This window comes from Populus alba, chromosome 2 (genome assembly GCF_005239225.2).
Source record: "Populus alba chromosome 2, ASM523922v2, whole genome shotgun sequence".
Lineage (NCBI taxonomy): Eukaryota > Viridiplantae > Streptophyta > Magnoliopsida > Malpighiales > Salicaceae > Populus > Populus alba.
In genome coordinates this window covers 15626612-15637442 of record NC_133285.1, presented here as the reverse complement: position 1 = coordinate 15637442, position 10831 = coordinate 15626612, and the positions used below count along the sequence as shown (strand labels likewise).

Below are 10831 nucleotides of genomic sequence, written 5' to 3'. Positions count from 1 at the left end.
CAACAACAATCCTTGTATTGTATGATTCACACAATCCACCTCTAGAAATAGAAATACCCTCGCAGTGGTGCCTATGCTTGAAGGGCATCTTAGAAAAATTTCACAAGTGAAACTAAAATGAAACATTAAATAGCCATAGTTATAGGCATACATACATACATACATACATATAGATACATACATACATACATATGTATGTATGTATGTATTACTCACATCAATATCTGGAAACGGGAATCTCATTGGAAATTGGGTAAATAGGACAAAATGATTTTACAATCTTATCTTCTTGTTTTTTTATTTAAAAATCTAAAACAATAACATTAATTAATACTACTGCTAATAAAAAACAAAGCCAAGCTAAGTAGATAACTTATCCAAGCACCACCTAGGATCTTCGCCAAACCTTTTTTTTTTTTTTATAAAAAGAACTTATCCAAAACAATAACAATACTGGAAGTGCATATTTTGCCATAGTTGTCGTACCTGTTACCAAAGGAAGTTTTCGCTTAAATTGTAATTTTGAAAGATTTTTTTATTTTAAATCATTTTAATATATTGATTTTAAATATAATTTTTAATTTTTTTAATATATATTTATAAATAAAAAATATTTTAAAAATAATCTCTATTACTTAATAAATATCCTGGTTGTTAGATGAATCTATTAACTTTAATTATAAGTCAATATATTTTATTAAAATGATAGTATTTTATTTTATAAAATATTAACCGGAATGAGTTTAGGCAAAGTTTGATGGGAACAATTGAGTTATTAAAAGCATGTTTAAACTAATAAATCAAAATAATTATTTATTTATTTTTATTTTTAACAATAATAATTTAAATTACCAGAAAATACTTAAAAATATATAAAATTAATATTTTTGCTGAGATAAATATTTTTTTTTGAAACAAATCTAAATAAAATTAAAAGCCTAGGTTAACCGGGTTTGGCTAAGCTATTGTTCTATGTAATTCAACTAAAAACCTAATCCGATTTCAGCTTTCAATTCCAGGTTTCTTGATTAACTGCTAAGCCGAGCCAAGTTTAACAATCATATATCTTGCTTTGTTTTTCTTTGATGTGATTACCTTTCCCATTTTTTTTTTTTAATTACTTAATCCATTTTCTCATCATATCACTTTCAAAGAAGAAAAAAATTGTAAGAAAAGAAGCAGAAATCTCGGTGTGCACGCCGCTCCAGACACAACAGAGTTAATAATTACAAGAAAAGGAGCTGTCTTGCTTTCCAAATAAGCGAGACTTCATCATTAGATTGGTCCAAGACTTTGCCCACAAGAAGAAGAAGAAGAAGAAGAAGAAGAAGAAGAAGAGCAGTACAAAACCCATCACTGAGACTTGGCTAAAACAAAGATAGCATGATCAGTACTCCTTTTCCCATGATTTCTTCATCATTTTCCTTCTGAATTGTAGAGCAAAGGTGTAAAAGAAGTAGCAGCAATGGCGGTGGTGGGGATGTTGCTGTGGTGTTTAACAATCTATTTGCAGGGGGGGCTTTGGTTGCCGGTGGAATCCAAGTACATAGCTTACAACACCACAGGGAGAATCGTTCCTGGCAAGATTAACGTTCATTTGGTACCCCACTCTCACGATGATGTTGGGTGGTTGAAGACTGTTGATCAGTACTATTTTGGCGGTAACAATTCTATCCGGGTATGCTTCTTTTTCTCCTACCTTTTCTTTTCCTTTCTTGAATTGGACTGTTGATGACGAATCTTTATGTGCGTGTGTGTATAGGGAGCGTGTGTACAGAATGTGATAGACTCTGTAATGTCTTCTTTGTTTGAGGATAAGAATCGCAAGTTCATCTATGTAGAGATGGTAGGTGCCCTTCTTCTCATTTTTCAACTACTAGCCTACTTTCTATTTTCTTAGATATTTCTTGGTCATGATCAATTGCTTGTTTGGGGCTCAATTTGGCCAGGCATTCTTCCAGAGATGGTGGAGACAGCAAAGTGAAGCAATGAAGATTAAAGTCAAGGACCTTGTCAACTCTGGTCAACTTGAATTCATGTACTTCCCCTTCCACTTTTCAATTAACTTTCACTCTTTTCTTTTTTTCCCTTTTGTTTTCTTTCTAGCTGCTATCGAAGTACTAGTTAATGATGAAGTTCACTCTCTCTAGACTTAACTGATGATGGGTTTATTATCTTCTTGTTTTTTGGGAACAAGAAATGGGGGCATGTGTATGCATGATGAGGCAACCCCGCATTATATTGATTTGATTGATCAGACAACTTTAGGCCACAAATATATCAAAGATGAATTTGGTCAGATTCCAAGAGTTGGTTGGCAGATTGACCCTTTTGGACATTCTGCTGTTCAAGCCTATTTGCTTGGTGCTGAGGTATATCTGATTACCTTTTGAACTTCCTTACTGTTTTTTGTTTATTACTTTCAGCATTATCTCTTACAATTTTTCTATATGTGATCGACTGTGCTACCATCAAGAACTATGTAACCCAGCCAAAGTTTTGTGTATGTACATGTTGGAGTCTCAAACCAAGTTACTTATCATTCATTGCAAACATGGTGTGTCGATCTCTTTTTGTCAGTAAAGCTCTGGAATCCACTTGCTTAAGTTTTTGTTTTAGTTTGCAGTTAGGATTCGACTCTCTCTTTTTTGCTCGAATTGATTACCAAGATAGAGCTAAGCGATTGAAGGAGAAGAATCTTGAGGTTGTCTGGCAGGGTTCCAAGTCCCTTGGTTCAACTTCGCAGGTTGGCATATTAAATCTGTATATTTCTTTTGCCTTTTACATTTTTTATATCAGAATTGTGTTTTGTTACCATTTATTGATCACTGCTAGCTTTATTGAGGTATAATTACATAGTTGTAATATTTGAACCATTTTTTTTTAATTTCTTTGCATTATCAATTCCACGTGCAGATATTTACCGGTATATTTCCTAGGCATTATGACCCTCCTGATGGATTCACATTTGAAATAAATGATGTGTCCCCTCCTATTCAGGTACCTATATTTAAAGAATGATAGGATTTGTTTTTCTTTGAAATTCCTATCAACACATTGCTTTTGTCTTGAAGGACGATGTTCTCCTGTTTGACTATAACGTTCAAGAGAGGGTCAATGCCTTTGTTGCTGCTGCTTTAGCTCAGGTGTGATATAAAAAAGGGCTATTTATTCTCTCCAAATGTTTGCTCTATGCTGGATTTTAGATTTTTATCTGTTGTATTTTAATTGCCCTAGATGGGATTAAAGGCTGATTAGAGTCTAAGTATTAGAATCAAAGAGCCATTAATTGTCCATTCTTAGATACAATTAATGGCAGTTAACAAACATACCATCTCTTCTTCTTTTCCCACTTTAGGCTAATGTAACCAGGACAAATCATATAATGTGGCTGATGGGGACGGATTTTCGCTATCAGTATGCAAATTCATGGTTCAGGCAGATGGACAAGTTCATTCATTATGTGAATCAGGTACTTCCTACAGCCATAAGAAGGTCAAATAAAAAGAAAATGTATAGATTCCGTGCTAGTGTATTGATTGAATAGCTCTCAGGATGGTCGGGTAAATGCTCTATATTCAACCCCATCCATTTATACCGATTTGAAACATGCAGCAGATGAAGAATGGCCTCTCAAAACAGAAGATTTTTTCCCGTGAGTTTTATGTTGTAATGCTGATATCCTACTCATGCTTCTTTTGCTCACCTTGCTGAAAGATTATAACCGCTTTCCAGATATGCGGATCATCCAAATGCATACTGGACTGGTTATTTTACAAGCAGGCCAGCCTTTAAAGGATATGTCAGATTGATGAGTGGATACTATCTTGTAAGATCTGGGCCCTTTATTTCTTCTCTAAATATCCTGTTATGCTCTCATTTCCATTGCTAACATTATTGCTCTATAACTAGGCTGCAAGGCAGCTAGAATTCTTTAAAGGCAGAAATACTTCAGGGCCAAACACTGATGCTCTTGCTGATGCTTTGGCAATTGCACAACATCATGATGCAGTTAGTGGTACAGAAAGGCAGCATGTTGCCGCTGATTATGCTCTGCGTCTGTCAATTGGCTATAAGGAGGTGCTTATCAGTTTGGTGTCCAACAAAATTCTAGGCATGTTTGTATTAAAATATATCACTTTTCTGATACATTTCACTTATTTTTCGCTGCAGGCTGAGAAATTGGTTGCCTCTTCACTTGCTTCTTTGGCAGAGTCAACTTCAAATATCAGACAAGGGAACACTGTCATCAATTTTCAGCAAGTAATATCTGTTTGTTCGCGCTATTTCTTTGGTGTATTGCAACTATTCAAAAAGTTACCCCTGGGGAGATTTAAGTTTTTGTGCTGGGATATTATCATGAACGTAACTGGTTTGAAGACTTGTTGATGCGTGTATGGTTCTATAGGGTTAGTTTGGTAGGCAGTGTAAGCCTTGGAAGAGTGAAGATTTGAAGTTACAACTGCCTGCTCTTTAAAAATATACATGCACGTGGATTATTCAAGTTGTTTAATTTTTTTATTAATTAAAAAAATACTATTGAAATAATTGTTTTTTTAACTAATTTACCATTACATAGATTGCTAAGTTTAAAAATAGTAAAAGAACTTTAATTGAATAGAGAATGAGGGGAAAAACAAGAAAAGGAACCCTAATTGAGTTGACCATGTGATAAATTAAAAACAATCTGTCTGTTTGTTCTTTGTGATATATAGTATCTAAAAAAGTTGCCAGACATGAAATATTATTGAGGATGCTCCATTATTTTTCTGCTTTCCTCACCCCTTTCCTTGCATCCTCTGAGAATAACCTGGTTTATTGTTCATAGTGATATTTTTGCATCTTAAGCAACTTTATACTAGATCGTCCTTTCTGTTGACATTGAAAGGAAAAGTTTGCTGAAATCTGTTCTGTGAATTTTGTTGGCAGTGTCCGCTTCTTAATATAAGTTACTGTCCTTCTTCAGAAGCTGACTTGTCTGATGGGAAAAGCTTGGTAAGAGGTTTTTCCCCTTGTGCATGATTTGACTTTGAAGATTAGAGATGGTTTATTCACTCACCATCTTGGGTTCTTCCATCTCTCACAGCTGGTGGTTGTTTACAATCCTCTAGGATGGAAAAGAGAGGAAGTCATACGAATTCCAGTGAGTTTTTAAATCTTTGCTCTCATCTTTTCTATCGAGCATTTTTACTCTAGGAGCCTCTTGGATGGTTTTTATTGCTAAATGAAGGAGAGGGGCTATTTCATTGAATGATCTGCTGTCTTTTTGTGCAATTGTAACTGAAAACAATTTATAAAAGTGACCAGCAGTCATTAAAGATAAATTTGATGGTTTCCTGAGTGTAACTAACTTGAGCTCATACTTGCCATAGGTTTCCACTGAAAAGGTTGTGGTTCGAGATTCTAGTGGGGGAGAAATTGAATCTCAGCTTCTACCTATATCAAATGCAACACCACACATAAGAAGGAAATATGTAAAAGCATATTTGGGTAAATTCCCACGTGAGGCACTTAAGTACTGGCTTGCATTTTCAGCATCCCTACCACCCCTTGGTTTCAACACTTACATCGTTTCTGGAGCAAAAAAGACAGGTTGCAATATTATCTTCACTTGTAATAATATGTCACCGTGAAATGAATGACTAGGACAGTGTTTCCAAGTTACTGACGGATTTCTATTTTGTAATCTCACTTTGTTGAAGGCCCTAGTTCAACTATCTCATTCGTACAGACATCAAATGAAAGTACAAATGAAACCGTAGAAGTTGGCCAAGGAAATTTGAAGCTACTTTATTCTGCAGATGAAGGGAAACTCACTCATTATTTGAATAGCAGAAGCTTGGTATAATGTTTTCTGATGTCAAGTAACTTGATTTGTGTTTAATCCTGCAGTCATAATATATTTATCCTTTCACTTTTTGGTTGTCTGTTTCTTTGAATAACTCTTTGCACTAGTATATGAAGGTCTTCAATCGGTAGACTCTTAATGCTGCTAATAGTTCTATTTTTTTTTTAATTACTGAAGGTTACCTCCACTGCTGGACAATCATACAGTTATTATACTGGAAATGATGGCACTGATAAAGATCCACAGGTAGGCAAATCTCCAAGCATCCAAACTTGACTTCTTATACTTGTGAACCACTTACTGCATTTTACAGTACTTGCTCTAGTTTTCAGTTTACTTCAGAAATTATTTTGTAACTTTACCTGGGTGATATTCATTTTACATGCTGAAGGCCTCTGGGGCATATGTTTTTCGACCAAACAGTACATTACCAATAAAACCCCAATACCAGGTAATTGTGTTCATTTAATTCTTAGATCATAAACTCGTGCAGTCATGAAATATCAAACAATTGAAGGAAAATGACCTTTTTTTGGTTCTAGGTTCCTTTGACTGTTATGCGGGGTCCACTACTGGATGAAGTACACCAACAGCTTAATTCATGGATATCACAGGTGGTTAACTTATCAAAAAATCTCCTACTAATGCACCAACTTCTATCACAAAACCTTCCTGTTTCTATTACTAACAACATTAATTTTCATATTAAAAAATGAAGTTACATTTAGCATTGACTATGTAAAATAAGGCCTTGATAAAGCATAAATCAAGTGCTTGGAGATTGTGTGAAGATTAAGAAAGAGCTGCGCAACTTCAGCCATAAAGTCTATTTGTGATTAGGTAGTCTTTCAGTGGAACTAGGGCTGGCTGAACTTTTTTAAACATTCATCTTTTTCTCTTGCCATCACTTCTCCTACAAATTGTAAATATTGCTATTGGGTGCATTCACCAGTGTACTTTTTGGTTGATTTTCACCACTTCATCTGAGAGAAGACTTAAAGTTCAGATGGAGCTTTAAATTTAGTGTATCAAAATAAAATTAGGAAATTGCAGTAGGCAGTGAGTTCTCGATCTGAATATTTTGAATACCTTCTTTGATTTTATTATAAAATTAACTAGATGAAAAACAAGAGTCTTGAGTTTTTGTTTCGGAAAAAAAAAAAAACAAAGAATTTTGTCTCTTTTACTTTCAGTGACACAATGCCATATCCGTGCACAGGTTACCAGGGTCTACAAAGGAAAGGAGCATGCTGAAGTTGAATTCACTGTAAGTTACCCTTTTGCAACAATTTTGTTATAAGAGTGCAAATTCCTTTAGGCTAGGGTTATTTTATCACTGAAAGAATGCGTTTTGATTTGATGATATTCATGTACATATCTTCAGATTGGGCCTATACCCATAGATGATGGAGCAGGGAAAGAAATCACAACCCAAATCACAACCACAATAAAGAGCAACAGAACGTTCTACACAGACTCTAATGGACGTGACTTCATTAAACGGGTACACTTGCTTGTTACTGCTTGCAATCCTATATAACATTCAAGTCATCTTACAAACAGCAATTCTTATTTGGTTTTCCTCTGAGTTTATTATTTTGTATGAGAATTTTAGTACAGATATTTGGAAGAGAAGAATGTGTATGAGAGCAGCTTGGCTTGAGGGTGCTTATTTTCATGTTAACTTTGTTATGTACGAATGTGGTATTTATGTCTTATTCTTCCATATTTTTTCAGGTGCGAGACTCAAGGACAGACTGGGAGCTCCAAGTGAATCAACCAATTGCTGGAAATTATTACCCTGTATGTTTCTTCTGTAAAGCATCTCAAGTCACGATCTCTCTCTTCATTTTTTTTCTTTCTCATATCCTGCTGGAGTCCATTCGCCAGTCTAGTTTTTAAATCTTGGAAGATGCGTGTTCTCTCCGTATTCTCAATCTGGCAATGTGGAAGTTTTGCTGGTTAAAAGTAGACCGTTTGCTTAGAACATTGAGAAGCGGTTTTATAAACTTCAATTAGCAAGTAATCCTGAAATTGTCTACGAGCATCATTTAAAATCTGAAGTGCATGTACTTGCTGATACCCAACAATTTCTTCTTTGTGAAATTTGTCATTCAACTTTCAGTATGGTATTTATTGTTCCATATTCTGGTGGGTTCCACATTCTTTTGTTAGACATAAACAGAAAAGAAAAGAATAGTTGGTGGTTGACTTGATCTATATTTTCTGATAGCACTGACTTAACTTGTTGACTGTTCATCTTGTTATTTGCTTCGTGACAATTAGGTGCTGCCTGTCTGGGAAGCTGTAGAGACCCAGTTTCTGCGGGCTACCTAGCATGCTAAAGCTCTTCACAGATTTTTTTTTTTGAACAGTTCATCTAGGATTGAGGCAATTTTGTTTCCAAAAACTAATGCATGTTAAAGCCTGGACTAACTGAGCTGGTTAAACTGGTCAAGCCATTTTCCTTCTTCCTACTCTGCTAAGATGGCTTACTTGCCTAAAAAGGACATAGTTAGGTGGAGCTGGCCTACTCTCAAAAGAATGAATCCCTTCTTAACATCTATCCCACTGTTATTTGTATTAAACTCGTTTTTTATATTTTCATTTTGTTAATTTTTTTGGACATTTTTTTGGCTTTTCCTTTATGTACTTCTAATTTTACAGGTAAATCTTGGAATTTATATTCAAGACAACAGCACAGAGCTCTCCTTGTTGGTGGACCGCTCAGTGGGAGGATCTAGCTTAGTGGATGGTCAAATAGAGCTGATGCTTCATAGGTTTGTCTGAATTAATTACTTCTCACTACATTTAACAATTTTCCTCTTTCCAGTCAGGTTTACTTGTGTTGCAACGATCTCTAATGACATCCATTTATAGGAGGTTGCTTCATGACGATGCAAGAGGTGTTGGTGAAGTGTTGAATGAGACAGTCTGTGTCTTGGATAGATGTGAAGGTTTAACTGTAAGCATCTGTTATGCGCTCGTATTCACAAGTCTGGTTTTGGACTTTATCAGGGGGTTTTGGAAAATTGAGATACAGATGCTGTCTTGATGTGACATTTCTTTTTCAGATCCAAGGAAAGTTCTTTCTCAGAATTGATCAACTAGGAGAAGGTGCCAAGTGGCGTCGAACATTTGGCCAAGAGATATATTCTCCAGTTCTGTTAGCCTTCACTGAGCAGGTTAAAAAATAAAGTTCTGATGTTGACGTTGTTACTTGAGGCTGTATTGCTTTGGTGATCAATTTTCTGTTTTGCAGGATGGAAGTACCGAGATGAATTTCCCACTACCAACTTTTTCAGGAATTGATCCATCTTACTCGTTACCCAATAACGTTGCTGTCATAACTCTGCAGGTAAGCAAGAGAAAATTCCTCTTGAAAATTTCTCCAAACAAGCTATTTGTTATGCCCTTGAGGAAAAAAAAAGATGCATTCACTTCATTGCTTTTTAATAACCTTAGGGTGTTGAAGAAACACGAGACAGCGCACATTGATTTGATCTCTACTTACAAGTGTGTGAGAAATAAAGATTTTTTGCCTTTCTTTATAGGAACTTGAAAACGGGAAAGTGCTCCTTCGGTTGGCTCACCTTTATGAGGTTGTAGCTCCTCTCTTATCTCTCTTAAGCCTTTATATATGTACTGCCTTCTTTAGAATGAAACTAACTCGGCCGTGTTTGGAACAACCAGTTGCAACCTTTTTCTATTTGCCTACTATCTACTTGCTGTTTGTGTCACTTCTGCTAGAATGAATTATCATTTGCTTTTAGTTTTACTCTTGAAGAGGGAAGTTTGAGTTGCGGGGCGGCAGTCCACTGCACTCTTTAACACTTTTTTTATTCTTATGCTGCATTACAACAATGCTGAGCAATCTAATTCTTGTTTTTGGTGGGCATGGTGTGTGAGAAGACCGGGGAGGACAAGGATTATTCAGTAATGGCAAGCGTGGAATTGAAAATGCTATTTCCAAAGAAGAAGGTAAAAGCAGTAGGCACTGTTCAGTCCTTTCATGGATGGACAGATTCTTTTAAGAGCAGTAAGCATCTTAGCAACCAAAGTCATGTTCTTGTTTTCGTTTTTTCAGATAGTTGAAGTCACAGAATTGAGCTTATCTGCCAATCAAGAAAGAGCGGACATGGAAAAGAAGAGGCTGGTGTGGAAAGTCGAAGGGGCCACCGGAGAAGAACTCAAGGTGGTGCGGGGAGGACCTGTTGACCCTGCCAAGCTAGTGGTGGAGCTTGCCCCCATGGAAATCCGCACTTTCCACGTAGACTTTGATCACCTCCAAATGTTTGGTTCCTGAAAGAGAAAAGGGTCGGGCTTCTGCAATACCCACACAAGAAGAGACTTATTTTTGTGTGGTAAATGTTGCCCAAATCTCCTGTAGTTTTGAGCAAATAAACAGAAAATATTAACAGAGTGAACTTTGGTTTATATGGCCAATAGGATTCAGAGCAAGTCGCAGTGAACTCTTTGTACAAGTCATGGTTGTCTGGATCTCTAAACATAACCTTCAAGCATAACATGTCAAGACTAACTCCAGGATAATCTCCAAGTATTCAGGAAACAAGCTGCATTTATAATTAACTGAACAATCATACACATGATGAGATATCTAGATTTAAGCAGATCACACCTGCACATGCCCTCAGCTAGCTGCTTTGTACTGTTAAATAAGTGTTATAATACTTTGAAAAGCAACTTCTACTATTAAAAAATTTATAAATTGGGAAAAAAATTAGGGAGTAGAAATGAGAAGGGCTTGAGAGAATCTTAAAAGCTGTTGTGAGTCTCGCACAGAGATAAAATTTCTGAATAGAGAAAAGGCTTGTTCTTCCATGCGGAGAATTCTTCATCAAGTTTATCCAGGCCGGCTTCCCGATCATCCTCCAATGGTGTCATTTTCGTTTTCTTTCTGAATTTTTTTTTCTTGTTTTTATAATCAGATGTAAGTTTTGTTTTTGTGCTGCTTTTCAGTTA

General features: G+C 35.9%; 1 protein-coding gene across 2 annotated transcripts; it reads left to right on the top strand.

Moving 5' to 3' along the window:
- Nucleotides 1–959: 959 nt before the first annotated feature.
- Nucleotides 960–10438, top strand: LOC118050073 (alpha-mannosidase At3g26720). Of its 2 annotated transcripts, XM_035060299.2 has the most exons (29): nucleotides 960–1678; nucleotides 1763–1846; nucleotides 1950–2038; nucleotides 2198–2372; nucleotides 2627–2746; nucleotides 2917–3000; nucleotides 3075–3146; nucleotides 3359–3472; nucleotides 3555–3655; nucleotides 3736–3829; nucleotides 3913–4080; nucleotides 4174–4263; nucleotides 4930–4995; nucleotides 5087–5143; nucleotides 5373–5592; nucleotides 5703–5842; nucleotides 6026–6094; nucleotides 6240–6299; nucleotides 6391–6462; nucleotides 7068–7115; nucleotides 7233–7352; nucleotides 7586–7651; nucleotides 8516–8628; nucleotides 8729–8813; nucleotides 8923–9033; nucleotides 9111–9206; nucleotides 9403–9450; nucleotides 9761–9829; nucleotides 9936–10438. In XM_035060299.2, the coding sequence occupies exons 1-29, from the start codon at nucleotides 1466–1468 to the stop codon at nucleotides 10152–10154; spliced, it is 3063 nt and encodes a 1020-aa protein (XP_034916190.1). In that variant the 5' UTR covers nucleotides 960–1465; the 3' UTR covers nucleotides 10155–10438. The 2 variants fall into 2 exon arrangements, with proteins under 2 accessions (XP_034916190.1, XP_034916191.1); XM_035060300.2 differs by lacking the exons at nucleotides 960–1678; nucleotides 1763–1846 and having other exon boundaries at nucleotides 2620–2746.
- The last annotated feature ends 393 nt before the right edge of the window (nucleotides 10439–10831 follow it).

Excerpts from the sequence above, each read along its gene's own strand:
- LOC118050073 (XM_035060299.2), top strand. The coding sequence starts at position 1,466 with ATGGCGGTGGTGGGGATGTTGCTGTGGTGTTTAACAATCTATTTGCAG. Across the intron at positions 1,847-1,949 it reads AGTTCATCTATGTAGAGATG|GCATTCTTCCAGAGATGGTG; the intron begins GTAGGTGCCCTT and ends CAATTTGGCCAG. Across the intron at positions 7,652-8,515 it reads TTGCTGGAAATTATTACCCT|GTAAATCTTGGAATTTATAT; the intron begins GTATGTTTCTTC and ends CTAATTTTACAG.